Genomic DNA, 18585 nt, shown 5'->3' with positions numbered 1-18585 from the left:
GTGTCTTCTCTCTGCTGCCTGCAGAGCCCCAGAGGGAGATTCCTGGGGAATGAAAATCCAGGTGAAGAAACCGCTTTGTTCCGCCATGGAGTCATAGACTCCCTGAGTCACAAGAGACACTAGAAAGCAAATGTCCTACCTCTATCCAACGTGGAACTCCTCTCTACAGGACTTATTGGGTCTTTCATGGAGATCATTGTCACCTGATCTGAAGCACTGTTCATGCAAAACTGACAGCTCAGAATTGACTGGCATTTTTGCATTGTGTGGTTCATCACCTTCGCTTCCAAGGCTACCACTTTCCTGAAGGAAGTTATTAATACTTGGACTAAATACCCCATTTTTTCTCACTTGCTTCTAAGCATTGTGTTCAGATCATTGAGCCACTCAGATTTATGCTAGATACTTTTTTCTTTTCTTTAAGAAAATTAATATGTCAGAAATAAAAATATCCAGAGACGTAATTCTGTGCTTATCATCATAGCTCATTCTGACCAGCTTTTATAGGGTCAAGGTGTTCTTTTTCCTTTAAGTCAGTGGAATGAAGCATGTAAAGGTGAAACACTTGCATCCCCTTTAAAGAGTCACCTGGGTGGCTCAGTTGGTTAAGCATCTGACTCTTGATTTCCACTCAGGTCATGATCTCAGGGTCATGAGATGGAGTCCCACACCCAGTGGGGAGTCTGCTTCTCTCTCTCTCTCTCTCTCTCTCTCCCTCTGCCCCTCCCCCTGCTCGCACTCATCTCTCTCTAAAATAAATCTTTAAAAAAATAAAAATAAAAGTTCAACACTGGGGTGTGCCAGTGCTCATTTTGCACAAATATTATCAACTGATCACAAACTTTGCACCGTATGCTTGATAGATCTAAATGTAGATGATGCAAAAAGTAATAAAACATTATTATTTTCCTCAGACAGACAGGAAACAGATAAACCACAACACAATGTGACAGGCACCCTGAGGGAAATATTTGTACTGTGTCCTGGATCCTGGGCACAGTAGCTGGAGTCCTCCATGTGTTTGAGGAGGGTTCAAACAGTGAGTAAAGGATTACCAGGATGAAAACTTGGCATGTGAGGGGGTTGGTGGCAGTTGGTTCAGATAATTTTGTATTAAAGATGGTAAAAGTGGGCACTAGGTGGCCCAGTGGTTGAGCACCTGCCTTTGGCTCAGGTTGTGGTCCCAGGGTCCTGGGACTGAGTCCTGCAATGGACTCCCTGCGGAGAGCCTGCTTCTCCCTCTGCCTGTGTCTCCACCTCTCTCTCTCTCTGTGTGTGTCTCTCATGAATAAATAAATAAAATCTTAAAAAAAATACAGAGGAGAGCACAGTACTTGGGACACCTTAAAAATGTCAGCATGGCCAGGAGCACAGGTTGAACAGGGTCAAGAGACGATTAACAGAAGTCTAGTTCTGAGAGACGGGGGAGGTGGGCAAATTGTGAGAGATCTATAAAAGCAAAAGCAAAGATGACAAAAACATTTGTTTGACTGATTCATATATATGTATGTTCAATTTCATATACTATGTATATAATTGCATATTCTATGCATATAATTGCATACACGTATGTACATGTTCATATTTAATTTCAGCCTTCTTTCCACTTCTGAACTTCCGTCCCCCTTTACCCTACTCTGCTCTCTTTATAGGACTTCTCACCTTCTCCCATTGCTACAATTGATTGGTTGTTGATAGTTGATTATCTCCCTTTACTAGAATATAAGCTTAAGGAAGACCAGGATTAGTAGGAATTTTTGTCTCTTTTGTTCATTGAAGTATCCCATGCACCTACACCAGTACCTGGCACATAGTGGGTGCTCAATAAATATTTGTTGGGTAAGTACCATGCTAGGGAATTTGATCTTTCTCCTATGGGCAAAAGGGAAAATGTGAAAGTTTTTGTTCTGTGTGGTTTTTTTTAATTTTAATTATTCCTTTGTAAACAGGGAACTAGTCATTAAATACGTGTTTAACAATATAACAGAGCAATGTTGCATTGTGGAAGCAGGTGTGGAAGATGCACAGGAGTGAAAAGAAACTGAGGAGACCAGAGAGTTGTTTCAAAAGCCAGGAGGAAAGTTATTGCTGATCTGAGTTGAGATGAGTAGGTTTAGAAACACACACTCCCCTGAGATACAACAGCGCCATTCATTCTGGAGTGCGGCAGGGGAGAGAAACCATAAATGGCCAATTAGTACCTGCTCCCTTATTTCTCATGTTCATAGTCATCATCAAAGGTATGCAGGGGTTTGGCACCTGCCTTTGGCCCAGGGTGAGATCCTGGAGACCCGGGATCGAATCCCACATCAGGCTCCCGGTGCATGGAGCCTGCTTCTCCCTCTGCCTGTGTCTCTGCCTGTCTCTCTCTCTCTCTCTCTCTCTCTCTGACTATCATAAATAAATAAATAAATAAATAAAATTAAAAAAAACCAAAGGTATCTTTTAGTAAGATTCACCATGATTTTTTTCTGTTTCAATCCAAGAGTCTATGATATATAGTCTAACACATTTTTAGAGTTTGATAAAAGTAAATTACCAATCATCCTATATGATTACTATACCAATAACCTGGTTATTTTGACTTGAATTATCTGGAGATACAAATATCCTTATAAGGATAACTATATATAATGTATATTATAAGAATATATTACATATACTTATATGCAATATATTATATATGATATTTATTTGTAATATATTACAATATATGTATATATATATCATAGTTTGCATGGTCTCAGGGCCACCACAACTACTTAGACAGCTTTTTTGACTGACGCAGCATTCTTAAACCTGTTTTCTCATCTGTGGGCATCTAAAGCAAAGCTCTTATGTCAGACAGAGCCAGTCTCCAACCCCGTATCCCCACTCGCAGGCTGTGCAGCCTTAGGTAAGCTGACACATCACTCTTAAATTTCCTCCTTTCATTTCCCTCAACTGTAAAACCAAGACAAAAATAGTTCTCATAGAGTATGAGGATTAAAAGAAATAAGTTACATCAGGTTTCGGAGAGAAAAAGAAATAATTTTTATTGCTTAACAAATGATCAGTACTGTCAGGATTTGAATCCGGGTCTCTCCATTCCTAACCCAGAGTCTCCTCTCCACTGCACCTGCTGCTTAAAGCCAGGTGCACATACTTGTACATAAGAGTAGCTACACTGACCATAAGCCCTTTGCTTATATTATTGCCAATATGTACAGCAATATGTTGGCTTCATTACACTTTGTTCCTCCTTTTGTTTGCTGACTTGCTCTGTCTGTATCCTTAACTATAAAGTCTGGGAAGACATTATAAGCTCAGCGCCTTCTATAGTTCCTTGCATGTAGACATAAAATAATACTTGCTGAGTTTAATTTACAACAATTCAAAAAGATGCCTATGACAGACCAGAAGCTCACTGAGGTTATGACAAGTCAAGGACTCAAGTGACCAAGCCAAGATTTAAATAACTAATTTGGGGGCACCTGGGTAGCTCAGTCAGTTAAACATCTGCCTTCAGCTCACGTCATGATCCCGGGATCCTGGGATCAAGCCCCGCATCTGGCTCCCTGCTAGGTGGGGAGCCTACTTCTTCCTCTCCCTCTGCTCCCCCCTGCTTGTATGTACGCTCTCTCTGTCAAATAAATAAATAAAATCTAAAAAAATAATAAATCACTGATTCCTTGACTGTGGAGCCTGTTCTTTTTTTTTTTTTTTGAATGCTATAAAAGATTTTGGCAGAGGATTTGAGCAATCTACAGGACCATTGCAACTATAGGTGTAGCTGCAATAGACGTATGATCCTTTCCCTATCCTAACTGACTAAACAAGATTGGTTATGTGAAACCTGAATTTTGAAAATCACTGTAAAAAGTTTTCTTATCCTCTCCTGGGAAGGTCTGCTTCACTTTTGACAAGGTCGAAGCTACATACTAAGATAAAGAGAAATGTTATTCTGTATGTTGGTAAATTGAACACCAATAAAAATTAATTTATAAAAAAAAAAAAAGAAAAAGAAGAAATCATGGATATACTCCATGTCAGTTTCAGTGGCTGCACAGAGTTTTAGTTTATGGATAAGGTATAAATAAATTAACCATCCAAATGTCAAAAAAAAAAAGAGAAATGAAGTTCTAATATAACTCCCAAACAAATTATATAACTTAAGTGCGGAGGGTATGTGCAGTGCAGATGACTTTGTAGGGTATAATAAAGAAAACCTAGAAATACTAGCTTGTAGGAAAAGAGATGTGTTTTCTGCTTTCACCATTTTTTTTCTTCTCATCTGCTATAGTGCTTTGCACTTTATAAGTACCCAGTAAACATTTGACTGGCTCAATAAAGGGTTATAACATAATTACTATAAATTTGCCCTAATCTCAAGATCAGTGGACTTATTTTATTTTAAATGCTGCAGAGACGTGCAGAAAAATTTGGGGATATACTTAAAATAATAAAAGTAGAAACCATTAGCCTAGCCTTTCTCCATTATAAATGGTGAAAATAAAGCCAAAGGGAAAGAGTTAATGTCTATATAGCTGGTTGGTAGGAGAGGTGAAATTAGGACCCATATCTCCTTTACCAGGAGCAGCTTTCTGCTTTACCTTATTCTAAAAGCTGGAGTCTCAATCGTAACTAGAGAGAATCTAAGGAAACTAGACGATATGTTTTGATACAAACACATTCAAGGATCCACATTTTTATGTCTTGAACATCATAAAAAGTATTGGACTGAAAGCTTTAAAAACAATGCCAATTTGGGCACCTGGGTGGCTTGGTGGTTGAGCACCTGCCTTTGGCTCAGGTTGTGATCCCGGGGTCCCAGGACGAGTCCCACTTCTGGCTCCCCACACGAAGCCTGCTTCTCCCTCTGCCTATCTCTGCCTCTCTCTCTGTCTGTGTCTCCCATGAATAAATAAATAAAATCTTTTTTTAAAAAAAACAATGCCAAGTCAAATCCTGTATCTCCTACCTTTTTGCTGTGTGAACTTGGGAAAATTTGCCATTCTGAGTCTTAATCTTCCTATCTCCTATCTACACAATAAAAAGTGTTTTCTAGTCCACTTCCTTCCTTATTTCCACTTGAAAAGAGCAGAACCTTTTTAAAAACAAAATTATCTGCAGAAGTCCAGAATATAAAATAGGTGAAGTCTAGTCCCCCAACCCCCAGCTTAAGTCAGAGCAGTAGGGAGAGAGGATGCCAGCATCCTGCATGGTCTGTCTTCCCTTCCTTCAAAAGTCTCTCTAACTCTTCCATTCTGAGATTCTAGGATTCATTACCATTTCTAAAGAAGGACCAAGGACAGACTCACCTACAACTCCTTAATCTCTGGGCTTCAGTCAGATGGCTAAGACCAGACACTTGAAACTACAGTGAAACCATCTCTGCTAGCACCTGAAGCACTGGTCTTGGACAAAGAGATAAATAAGATTTGGGTGTAGCTACTTTAAATTGGCCACCAAGGGAAGGACTTGACAGGGCTTTAAAGGAAGGCCAGTTCTCTCCTAAATACCACTGGGTCTTTCTAGGTTGTGGGATGACATGTCCCAGGGAGCACCTATTAGCAGCCTGACTGGCTGTCTGGGCTCAGGGGTAAAGAAGATGGCAGATTTGGTTGGGCGCAATTGCTTTCCATTGGCTCTGCTTCCGTTATATTCCTATTCACTGGTCTGGTTCCAATAAGATATCTCCAGAGGCAGTGAAAGCCAGGAGTGCCTTTTGGCTTCAAAATGATGTAACTATTTTAAACAACAGTGGTTACCTTTGTAAGGCACTACATATTTCATAGAACCTTTCCAATGTAAAAGTATCTTTTGGATGACGCCAAGGCTTGGAACTGGAACTATATGAGCAACATCAAGAGAGAGGGAGAGATAGACAGAGATTATAACAAAACAATAGGACAGTACAAAGTTGGGATGGACATTCTAGAAAGGCATGAATTTTCCATCACTGAAAGTAAGGAGAAAATAGTATACTTGACAGTGGTGATGTCAGTTATATGTAGAATTAAAAACAAACTAATAGAAACAGAGAACAGATTGGGGGTTTCCAGAGGCAGGGAGTAGCAGGTAAGGGGAAATGGGCAAAGGTGTGCAGAAGGTATAAATATATGCTAAATATATCCTAGGAATGTAACGCACAGCATGGTGACTATGGTTAACAATACTGTATCATATGTTTAAAATTTCCTAAGTGAGTAGATCTTAAAAGTTCTCATCAAAGAAAAAAATTGCAACTATGTGAGGTGATGAATGTTAACTAAACCCACTGTGATAATTATTTCACCATATATACAAATATCCAATCATTATGTTAAACCCCTTAAACCCATACAATGTCATATATCAATTATATCTCAATAACACTAGGGAAAAGTTTTAAAATAGGTGAGAGAGAGAGAGAGAGAGAGAGAGAGACTGAACTAGTTGACCTTATGGGTTCCATAAAATTCTAAGATTCTATGATTCTGTGAAATAAAGAGAAAGAGGGAAAAAGACAGATATTATCATTTTTGGTTGTGTGGATTGGGCTTTTTGGATACTGTATTTCATAATATCCTCACAATAGCTCTGAAAGGAAAGCATTCTTAACTGTATTTTCAGATGAGCAAATGGAATTTTGGAGATGTGCTTGCCAAAGGTCACAAGACAGATTGAGGCAATGCTGGAATTTCTGCTTAAGTCTTCTAGAAATCAAAGTCCATGCTCCGTCCTCTGCATCCCATTTCCTCCCAGAAGGACATGAAAAATGGATGGCAATGGGGGGGAAATCATTTGATAGACCTCATTTTTTCAAAAGATCTTTGTGCAGGGAGTTGAAAAGTAAATAACCTTTAACTGTTTGACTAGGGCCAGATTTCCCTAGTGTATGTATTGTTTACGCTTTATCAAATACCCAACTTGAAAAGACTTGAATTCTATTTCTGTGTCCTGAGGAGGGACATGCAAGGAACAAGAGGAAGTGGGCATTGTACAAAACCTCAGGACATGTGGCTTCCTTCAGGATTTGTGAAAGATGGCGGCCACACCCTGTTTATGTTGGCAGCTCTGCAGCTTGCATCCAGATGAGAAAAATCTGCTGTAGTTTCCCTTCTCCACCCCCCAAACCCACTCACTCCTCTTCTATGAGAGCCCTAGTCCTCTACTGTGAGGCTAAAAGATTTAGACCTGTTCTTTGAATTCTCAGCTCCTGACTTTATGCCTACTTTCTTGGGGGTCTCTCTAAGCCTTGATACTGGGGTAAGGATAGTCATGGCCAATGCAGTAGTTTGTATGCAATTAACCTTTTCTAGATTAAAAATAATAAAAAATAAAAACAAAACATTCTTATTGCAGATTGAAGGGTAAAAGGATAAGGTGCTGGAAGATGGTAATTAAAAAAAAATTCTTGCCTCTCTCCTTCCCGCCCACTGTCCCTCCTCTCCAAAACAGAGCTTCAGAAAGGACTCTCTTCAACGTTTGCAGAATAAAAATACCATCAATACAATGCAGGCCTCCTTTTGTGACATCTCCACCCCAGTCCCTTTGTGTCAGGAGGTTCTAACCTGATTGTTCATGATTGCCACTTTCCCTTTAACTGATCTTTGTGCTTTTTTTTTTAAAGATTTTATTTATTTACTTGAGAGAGAGTGAGTGAGAGAGAGAGAGAGAGAGAGCACAAATGGGGAGGAGGGGCAGAGGGAGAGGAAGAAGTAGACTCCCTGTTGAGTAGAGATCCTGATGTGGTGCTCAATTCCAGGACCCTGGTATCATGACCTGAGCTGAAGGCAGACACTTAACCAATGAGTCACCGAGGCGAGTCTGCTTTTAGACTCTAATTCAGTCTTTCTTCCTTAAACTGCAGGTGGACTTCCTTAAAGCACAGATCTAATTGTGTAGTTCCTTGCTCAAGAATTTTCATTAGTTTGTTGTTGTTGTTCATTAATATTCTGATGACATCCAAATTCCTTATCCTGATCCTCAGAGCCCTCACCATCCAGTGACACTTGGTGAACATGGCATGAAAATCAAAGAGGAGAAAATAGGAACAAAAGGTCACTGGATGTGACAAGCAGAAAAGAGGCTGTGATCTTCCCATCACAGTTTCAAAAGAAGCCCATGTATCCCAAATAGGGTACTTGGAATGGGGACCGGGGGGTTTGAATAAAGCCAGGTGCCAAAGAAAGTGAATGATAGTTTGGTAGTTAAAGAAGAGAATGAAATGGAAAGTAGGTGCAGTGGCTGGCAACAATGTCAAGTGAAAGAATCCCCAAGATTGTGGAAACCAGAGCAGATTTGGAGACTGGACGAAAGGCCATGGAGAGGGATATTTTGCAAGAGACCAAGGAAAGCTGCATGAGAACACAGAGGCAAGCAGTAATGAGAAAGACAAGGAACACAGAAATGGAAAGGGAGGGGTCACAATGGGACGGGGTGCACAGAGGGCAAAGTTGTAGGAGGCTGGTCTTGTCTGCCTTTGTAAATAGTTGTTTTAGCTCACTGAAAACAGCATAAAAGTTTATTTTTTTCTGGGTCCAGGGAAGTGGAGGAGATAGTCTCTTGGAATCTATTCTCATTCTTAGATCTATAAACCAAAAAGGTAGTAAATCCTAGAAAAGAGATGCCCAACCACATGTGTCAGGCAGATGTGGCCCTCCCCTGTGTCTATTGTCTGTTCTTTAAAGAGACTCTGATCTTTCAGTCCTGTTTGGAGTGATGGGAGGGGCAAAGCCTCTTCTAGGAAGCCACATCGCTCTGTATCCCCTGCTGAGTAAGCCCACCCCAGGCCTTTCCTAAAGAAGCCTTGCTGAAACCAGAAACACAGGCAAGCATGGAAACTTTGAGAATCATGCATCCAATTAACTGCCGTTGCTGTGTATTGCAACACTGAGTTGTCCCTTAAAATAGACCTGAAAGGGATCCAGAGCTAATGGGACTTGAGAAATGCACAACCATCATGAACTTGCCTGATCTTAGTACTTCTAAGCATTTTGTCAGTGGGGCTCAATTTCAGGGAGAAGAGGCAGCTGTGGCTAGAGGCAGGCCATTAGACTGATGAATGTTTACTGGAAAGTATTATCCAGCTGGATCCCAGATGGTGGGAAAGGTCTTGCTATGAGGCCATAAAAAGCCAGACGGATAGGGAACACTTTAGTCGACGTGGGTGTTGATGATTTGGGGAGGCAAGAGAAGAAGAGGGGGAAGACAGTTATAGATGATCAAATATCTGTTCATTTTACTGAATTATTAATTAGTCTGGAAAATCTAAAATTAGTCTTGAAATTCCGTCAGATGTGGCAGATAGGAAGGCAGGGAGGGAGAACCCAATGGGTTCTCTGTGCACTGCCTATATTATATCTCTGATTAATGTCGTAAGACATCACCTTCCCAAGTTGATCAATGAATGGGTTTGGGCAATCAGTTGCACATGGCGAGGAATGGCTAGTAATGACCTATTGCTCATTCATTTATTGACTCTCCCCAAGACCAAGTTTCAAGCTCAGTAATGCAAGGAATATTTCTAGACTGACTTGACTTGACTATGATCATTTCATTCTTTTGCATGTTTCTCAAGTGCACATTTATTTAGCCCTCTGTGTTTAAGATCAACCAGAAAGATGAACCAAATGGTTTCAACGTGGATGCCTCTCCAAATACCCTAGCTTTGCACTGTCTTGACCTCTATACCTCCACCAGCTCGAGACTCCATGCCACCCCAGTCACATGATTTGGCAGCCCTAACCTAGAGCTCACCATAATGGGAAACTGCTTAATTTCAAAATCTCAAACTCTAATATTCCCCTTTACCAAAGCTTCCTGTTTTTCTACTGTGCAACTCTCCGTGAATCTATTCTTGGAGACTTCTTGCTCCTTAGACCCTCCCAAATTCATGGGTCCGTCACTCTGGCCCTGAGTGGTTCCTACTGCCACCCTCTCACCACTTTCTTTTCTTTTTGGGACTACTCCCAGATTTAGGTTTCTGATGAAATCAGCCGTTTAGATGTGGTCTCTAACACCACAAAGACATTCACTGCTGCATGAAATTCTTCCTGAGCCTGTCGTTGATGCCCTACCATATTCCCCACAGCCATTCCAGGATAACCCTTCTCCACACAAGTGGAGTGATTTCTCCACACAACCCACACAGCCATTCCAGGATAACCTTTCTCCACACAAGTGGAGTGATCTCAAGTGGATAGGATTTCTCCCTAAGCTAAATTCTCACGGTTTGTACTTTTTATTCCTTTGTGGCCTCCATCACTTTCTGACTCAGATAATAGTTATGCATCTACTTGTATTATTTCTCTTTGAGGATTTTTAGAATTTGAGAATTTTACCCATCTTTGTGTTCCAGTGCCTGGCATTAAGTAGATGTTCAGTGACCATTTCCCGAGTTGAATAGGACAACCTTTCTACAAAAAAAAAACTTTTGAAGAAAGATAATAGCTTCATTGGGATATTAACTGCAAAGTTTGGTGGGGCGGGGAAGCTTCACAAGGAAGCAAATTAAAACTTGCCATGAGGATATTAGTTTTCTGCTGCAACATAACGAATTAATGCAAATTTAGCAGCTTTGAACAATAGATATATTATCTCCACTTCTTAGAAGTCTGAGCAGAGTGTAGCTGGGTTCTCTGCCTATTATCTTCTTCCTGAACAGGGTAAGAGAAGGTATTGGATTGTTTAGCTCCACCTACCTCTTTCTGCATCTTTTTTTTATAAATTTATTTTTTATTGGTGTTCAATTTGCCAACATATAGAATAACACCCAGTGCTTTTCTGCATCTTTTGAAGAAGGATGGGAGGATAGTTAACGTCCTTTTTGCAGATAAGAAGTAGTAGGTTGACGTCACTTGGAAAGAACTTGTTACTTAGTTCAAGGAGGGATTGTCTTACTTTTACCCAAACATAAAAGAGATTGAGAGGTTGTGAGTGCTTGGGATGAAGAGAAGCATTGAAGAGAAGTATTATTCCTATCTCCTGAGCACAACAGAGGGGTGAATGTAGTCAGCCTCTCTCAGGCACGCACACCAAGATATTTGAAGGGGTAAATCCCAGCTAAAGTGGCAACTAGTGTGGAAAATGAATATCCTATGCAGACTGCTAGGGGAGAGGTATTAACATTCTGTTCCCCTTGGGTGACGCTGGTAAATACTCGTGCCTTGCCCTTCATCTGTAGCTCATTTGCTAGGTCACCTCAGCAAGTGGAGCTGAGATTTTGCCTCCCCATATATTAGCCAAGCTGCCACGAAGACCAAATGTTTGTGGATATAAACTATAAAGGACACACACTAAAGTCAGTACCATCACTACAACTAATCAGATCTGCCAACTGCCCTGTGTTAATGTCTCAGTCACCACATACTCTTGCGGTGGATCTCCCTCTACTGGCTAATGAAAGTCGAACAGGATTTTACATTTGGATGTCTCCTCGTAACAGAGATTCATACATGTGTAAGGAATACACTTCACATATTGTAAAATCTCTTCCAGTTTGCTTGCCACCTCATATTCCATGGTTACTTCGGTCATCCTCATAGCCATGTAACATATTGCTGGCAATCCATATGTAACTAATTGGCACAAGCCACATATTAATTACATAAAGGGGGGGGGAAGGCTATTTAAGGGACCAATGGTGAATCTCTTCATTTCCACTTCTTTTTAAAAATATTTTATTTATATATTCATGAGAGACACAGAGAGAGGCAGAGCCACAGGCAGAGGGAGAAGCAGGCTCCTTGCCGGGAACCCGATGTGGGGACCCGATCCCTGGACTGCAGGATCAGGCCCTGAGCCAAAAGCAGATGCTCAACCCCTGAGCCACCCAGGTGTCCCTTCATTTCCACTTCTGACGAAAGGGGCTGCCCTCTCCTCCTTCTCAGTTCCTCACTTGGCTCAGTTCTGTTCCAGGAGCATGGAGCTGTCCCACACATCCTGTTGGTGAAGGATATATCTGTACTGTGTCACCGTACAACAGGCCACCGTACAACAGGCAGGAGGCATTGCTAGGATGTTGGGAGTATTTATTAATCATGGTTCTCCCAGAACATAAAGTCTGAGACTATGCAGGACTATGCAGGAATCGAATATGGTTGTAAGTGTATGATGTGCCCTTTTATGTTGGTATAAGAAGAGCAGTTTCTTTTGTATATCGTAATAGGAACAGAGATGGGGCTCTGTTTTACTTGATTTGTAAATCTTCTTAGGACCCTTAATTGCCATGGCTCATTTCCTTTTTCATACCAAATCTCTATGGAATACCCATCACAGAAACAGTGCCTTCCCAAGAGCGTTGCCTTTGGTCCTACGCCCTTCCCATCCTCATTTTTTTGTTTTTTTTAATCTTTATTAAGATGTACTACACACATCATAAAATTTATCCATTTAAGGTATGCAATCCAGTGGCTTTTAGTATATTCACAGTCTTGCAACCATTACCACAATCTAATTTTCGAATATTTTCATCAAAAGAAACTCCATATCCATTAGCAATCACTCTCCTCCCCATCTCTATGGAACTGCCTCTTCTGAATATCTCATTAAAATGGAATCATGCCATATACGGTTCCTTTGTGATTGGTTTTTTCACTTGGCATGATGTTTTCAAGGTTCATCTGTGTTGTAGTGTATATCACTACTCTGTTCCCTTGTACGGCTGGATAATATTCCACCACATGGATATACCACGCCTCTTCCCTTAGCTTTTTTTTTAGATTATAATTGACTTATAGCATTATATTAATTTATATTAACTTCAGATGTACTTAACGATTTGATATTCATAATATTGTGGAATGATCACCATAATAAATCTAGCTAACACCCATTTTGATTTTTTGTGATGAGAACTTTTAAGATCTACTCTGTTAGATCTACTCTGTTAACAACTTCCAAATATACAGTACAGTATCATAACTAGAGTCACCTCTAGAGTCATGCTGTGCATTACATCTGCCTGATTTGTTTGATAAATGGAAGGTCACACCTTTTGATAAGCTTCACACACTTTGCTCACACTCTACTCCCTCTAGAAACCAGAGATCTATTCTCTGTATCTGTAAGTTCATATAGTGTTTGTCTTTCTCTGACTCATTCCACTTGTCATAGTGTTTTCAGGGTCCATCCACGTTGTTGCAAATGGTAAGGAGGGCCTCCTCCTTTTGAGTCCCTCATTTTTCAGCGCTCTGAGTGACCAGGTCTCAGACCTGTTCTCAGTACTTTTCCCTTTGAGGAGCAAGTATCTTCCTTCTGGGGGAGACTGAATGTGCCTTATCTTCTTTACTGATAATTCTAATATCTGCAGATTTTTAGGCCTGTTTATACAGACAAGTTTTCCCCTGCTGGTTCTCAGTTATGGGGGCTTGAATCTGTAGAGAGGTCTGTGCTTTTATTTTATTTACTATATACTGTTTTTGTTGTTTTTGAGCATAAACTGTGGGATGCTCACTTATTTATACTGAAGGAATAGTCTTCTGAGCTCTATGTGCAGGTTGCCGTCCAGTCACCTGAGCTTGCCTTGAGTTTTGTTTCCTAGCCTTCACCACCCAGAGTCGACACAGCAGAAGCGAGGGTCTCCAGAGTTCAACAGGACTCTCCAGGAAGAAAGCCATTTTTAGCACTTGTTTACTTCCCTGAGCTCCTGGTTTCACTTCATTTGAGGGCTTAGCTTGTTCCTCCTTTTCACTAAGTGGAAGTTCACTTAAAAATGATTTTACTTCAAATACAACATTTCAGTTGTTTCAGTTACGAGGGTCATTTAGGTATCTATAATACACCACACTTCCTGATGCAGAAATCCGTAGGAAACTTAATTCTGCTGGTCTTTAAAGATATTTTTAATTCCTCTTATTTTTTTAAAGAATTTATTTATTTATTCATGAGAGACACAAAGAGAGGCAGAGACACAGACAGAGGGAGAAGCAGGCTCCTCATGGAGAGCCCAATGCGGAACTCGATCCTAGGACTCTGGGATCACGACCTGAGCCAAAGAGAGATGCTCAATCACTGAGCCACTCAAGTGTCCCTGATTCCCCTTATTTTTTTTAAACACATAGGTCCACCTATTTTACACTTGTATTGAGACAGTAGCCATTCCTGACATCTTTATAGGTCTGACATGGCCCGCTTCTTGGCTTTCACCCATAAGGTTTTGTCTCTTTATATACTTTGAGATTTGTGTTACCAAGTTTTCTTTAAAAAGTGATTTGAACATAAAGACTCCTAACTCTGGGAAACGAACTAGGGGTGGTGGAAGGGGAGGAGGGCGGGGGTGGGGGTGAATGGGTGATGGGCACTGAGGGGGGCACTTGAGGGGATGAGCACTGGGTGTTATTCTTTATGTTGGCAAATTGAACACTAATAAAAAATAAATTTATTATTAAAAAAATAAATAAATAAAAAGTGATTTTAAAACTATTTGAGCCTGGCTTTAATATTCTCTCTTAAGAATCATAAAGGGTGATATGCATTTGCTTCTGATTGGTACTTGAGGGTACTATCAACCTGAAACTACTTTAAAATAAATTTTCAGCTAAAGATTCCTGAACTGCACAGGTAGTGTGAATTCAGACCACAGACCTCCACTAGGGCATGTGGTTACAATTTCTTAGCTTACTTTTCCGCACACTCAGCATGAAGCCTGAGAGAGTCAAGATTTCCTTTCTCCGAGAGAGAGGATTTTTTTCCCCTTAATTCCCTCTCATACAGAAGTACAGTCAATTGGAGCCTCATATGTATATCTGGGTGTCCTATCAAAGTCCTAAGCAGCCCCAGGCTTGGTCTCTCCTTCCCCAAGACTCATATGCCTCTCAAAATATAGATACTATCAGATTTCAGCAGATGTCCCCAGTGTGAAAGCTATCTTCAGAGTTGCCTTTGCTCTCAGGATTCCTGATTTTACTTTATATTTGGGTTCTGAAGGTTTCCTATTCTCTTGCCTGCTCAGAAATGTATTTTAAAATACTTCCTTAAGAAAATTGGTAAATATCTTCAGCTTTGCAGTGATGGGTATATTTATGCTGTCCTTGCCATAATAACATAGTGATTTGGACTCTATTTTAGAGTCTAAACGATCTGTCTTTCCTTTGTATTTTAACTTTCCCGGATCAGGGTAGTACCACGGAAATCCCCTGTTCATTCGCTTACAGACTATTGATGTTCTAGAAATAGAAGTCCAGAAAACAAACTATAGTCCAAACTCCCTATAGCAGATCTCCCATCAGGGAAGTTAGTCATAGTCTGAAGTAATACTTCTGTCCATATCTTCATCTCAATTAACTGGAATTTTCTCAGGTACCCAGAGAGTTTGAAGTCCAGGATGAAGTAGTCATGATGCTGCTTGTGATGTGTATGAGAAAGACCACTAATATTGTGTATAGCCCCTAATCTCTCCACCCTGAAGGCAGAAGTTCTGTAAGAATATATGAGTCAAGCACCAAGGAACTGAAGGTTTATATTAATATAACAATTAATATATTAACTGCTTCATGAGGTCATTACTGTATATAAGAGAAAAGCAGGCAGCCCCAGTGGCCCAGCAGTTTGGCGCCACCTTTGGCCCAGGGTGTGATCCTGGAAACCGGGAATCGAGTCCCACGTCAGGCTCCCTGCATGGAGCCTGCTTCTCTCTTTCTCCCTTTGTCTCTGTCTCTGTCTCTGTCTCTGTCTCTGTCTCTCTCTCTGTCATGAATAAATAAATTAAATCTTTAAAAACAAAAGAGAAAAGCTAACTGTCAAGGTTCAAAGAAGCCATAGGATTTGCATTACATTGAGCCAGTACTGGATTTAGATAGGTTGACTCACTTGCAATCCTGCCAGAGCATCAGTAGGGTTGAATAAAGTTAAATGCATTTCCCTTGCATAGTCTAGAAACTTCCAAACACCAGAGCCACTAGCCTACTAGATATTTATTTATTTATTTATTTATTTATTTATTTATTTATTTATTTTTGCCTACTAGAACTTTAGCTGTAACAATGGGAAAACGGCTCTCTTCTTACACCTCTTAAGGGCATCTTTGATTTCCTTGTTCCTCAGACTGTAAATTAAAGGATTCAACATGGGGATCACCACTGTATAGAAGACTGACGCTATCTTGTCCTTGCCCACAGAATTGCCAGTGCTGGGGTGCATATAGACAAAGAGTCCTGATCCAAAAAAAACAGATCACTGCTGTCAAGTGAGAAGTACAGGTGTTGAAAGCCTTGGACCTGCCTTCAACAGAGCTTATCTTCAGAATGGTCGCAACAATATAACCATAAGATATCATGATGACAAAGACAGATATCACACCAAAAATCACTGCTATCACAAACTTCATGACTTTTAGGAAGAAGGTTTCAGAGCATGATAGGACTAATAATTGAGGCAGGTCACAGAAGAAATGGTTGATAACATTTGGCCCACAGAAATTGAGCTGAAGTAAAGCACACAGTTGGATCAATGAACCGAAGAGACCAGTTATATAGGCTCCAACCATTATCTGTACACAGAATGGGGGTGACATGGTGGCAGTGTAGAGCAGAGGATTACAAATAGCAGCATATCGATCATAAGCCATGGCTGCCAGGAGACAGCACTCAGTCAGACCCAGGCTAGAGAAGAAGAAGTACTGCATAGTGCATCCCAGAAAGGAGATGGATTTAGGCTTCTGGAAGAAGTCTGAGAGCATTTTCGGGGTTGTGGAGGTAACATAGCAAAAATCTAAGAAGGATAAGTTGCTGAGGAAGAAGTACATGGGTGTATGTAGATAAGGGTCTATCTTAATCAAGATGATGAGCCCCAGGTTCCAGGCCACTGTCAAGACATAAGAACCCAAGAATCCTGCAAAGAGAAGAATCTTAAGCTTGGGATAATCTGAGAATCCCAAAAGGATGAATCTGATGACTATTGTATTGTTTCTTCCTCCAGCCATTGTCTTGAAGTATCTTCAATCTGCAGAAAGTTTCCTGGTTAATGATTGGCTATTTTAATATTACAAAACTAACTTGTTTTCAATATGGTTTCATGATTTGAACAAAAAGTTATCCACAGTCAACACAACTTTTTGTCACATAAAAAATTATTTTAAAAAACCATTGGAGAATCCACTTTGCAACTACTCTTAGTGGTTTGGAATACATTCTTGCAAATATTTCTATACATACATACACACACAATGTTGCCAATTGTTTCCAAAAGTTGGTGCCAATTTACACAAGTATTTTATGATTTTATGACAATATTTTATGATTTTATGATTTTATGACAATATCCCTAGCCATTCTATTGTAAACACTATCCATAATTATTTAACTTTAGTCCTTGGTAATCTTAGATGAAAAAATTATTTCATTGTTTTTAATTTTGCATTTACAAATCAGCTCATATATATATTTTTTGCCTATTTGTCTAGTTGGCTGTTCATTATTGATTTGTAGGAGCTTATACAAGGATGGTAACTTTCTCCCTCATACATATTGCTAATTCTTTTCCAAGTTTATTATTAACAACATTGTTTATGTTGTATTTTGCTATATAGATTACTTTTATGCTTTGATAGTCAATCTTCTGTGATAGGGTTCTTGGCTTCGGTTTTATACTAAAAGAGATTTCTTTGAACAACTCCAAAATACTTTTTCCTGTATTTTCTTTTTGTTCTTTTGTATTTTTATATTTACATTTAAATTTTCTACAATATTTTACTGTATATGAGGCATAAATCTGAGATGCTGTGGTTTTGTCTTCCTAAACTGATTGCCACTTGTTTCAGTACAATTAATTGAATGATTTGTGCATTGATTAAAGTCACCTTTATGATGAAATTTTTTTATAGATTCCCTCTTCTGCTCAATTTTTAATCTATCAGTCCATGTGCCATCTGTCCACTCCAATACATTTTCTAATTACTTATAATCATATTTTGTTAATAAATCACAGAACAATTTGATAACTGGTAAGAAAAAAGTTCCCTCACTTTTTCACTCTGAGTTTGTTTTGATGGTTCTCATAATTATGTCTTAGAAGATCTCTATGATAAAATCATTCAAATAAAATTGTATTTTATTGCATTTAATTATTACATTAATTTGAGGAGATATAAGTTTTCTTTTTACTAAGCTGTTGAATTAAGTTATAGAAGAGATAATGCTAAAAGTTCTTATAAATAATATTAAAACTACCCAATGACCAAAATACCTGGCTCTAGTGGTATAAACATGAGATTCAAAGCTCTTTCCCTACATTTCTATGACTTTTCTGTGTCTTCAGTTTCCCCATGTGTAAAATGAGATCATTGTGGCAATTCTCTTTGTATTACAGGGACTCTATTATCCTTGAGGAGAGCAGTAATTGTGGCACAAAAACACAAAGAAAAGTATCCATTATTCTGTGACATTATTAACCTGATTTTAAATACCCAGAGAAGAAGATTATTTAACTACCTGGAAGGGAAAATTGTCCTGACTCAATATTATCTATCAGTGTCCCTGATGAGGTCATAAGTTCCATACTATGTTTCTATAGTAAGATCTGAATCATAGGTTTATATGCTTATAATACCTTCAGTAGAAATAGAAAGATTCCATCAGCTAAATTCATAATGAATTTATGTTTCAAGAAACTTAGGAAAGATTT

At 39.5% G+C, this 18585-nt stretch overlaps 1 protein-coding gene across 1 annotated transcript; it reads right to left on the bottom strand.

The window, feature by feature from the left end:
- Positions 1-15927: 15927 nt before the first annotated feature.
- Positions 15928-16885, bottom strand: LOC129494177 (olfactory receptor 1440-like). The gene is given in 2 exon segments (XM_055300933.1): positions 15928-16134; positions 16136-16885. Coding segments are annotated over 2 exon segments (957 nt in total).
- Positions 16886-18585: the final 1700 nt, after the last annotated feature.

Source organism: Nyctereutes procyonoides, unplaced genomic scaffold (assembly GCF_905146905.1).
Source record: "Nyctereutes procyonoides isolate TBG_1078 unplaced genomic scaffold, NYPRO_anot_genome, whole genome shotgun sequence".
Taxonomy (NCBI): Eukaryota; Metazoa; Chordata; class Mammalia; order Carnivora; family Canidae; genus Nyctereutes; species Nyctereutes procyonoides.
This window is presented reverse-complemented; position numbering and strand designations above follow the sequence as displayed.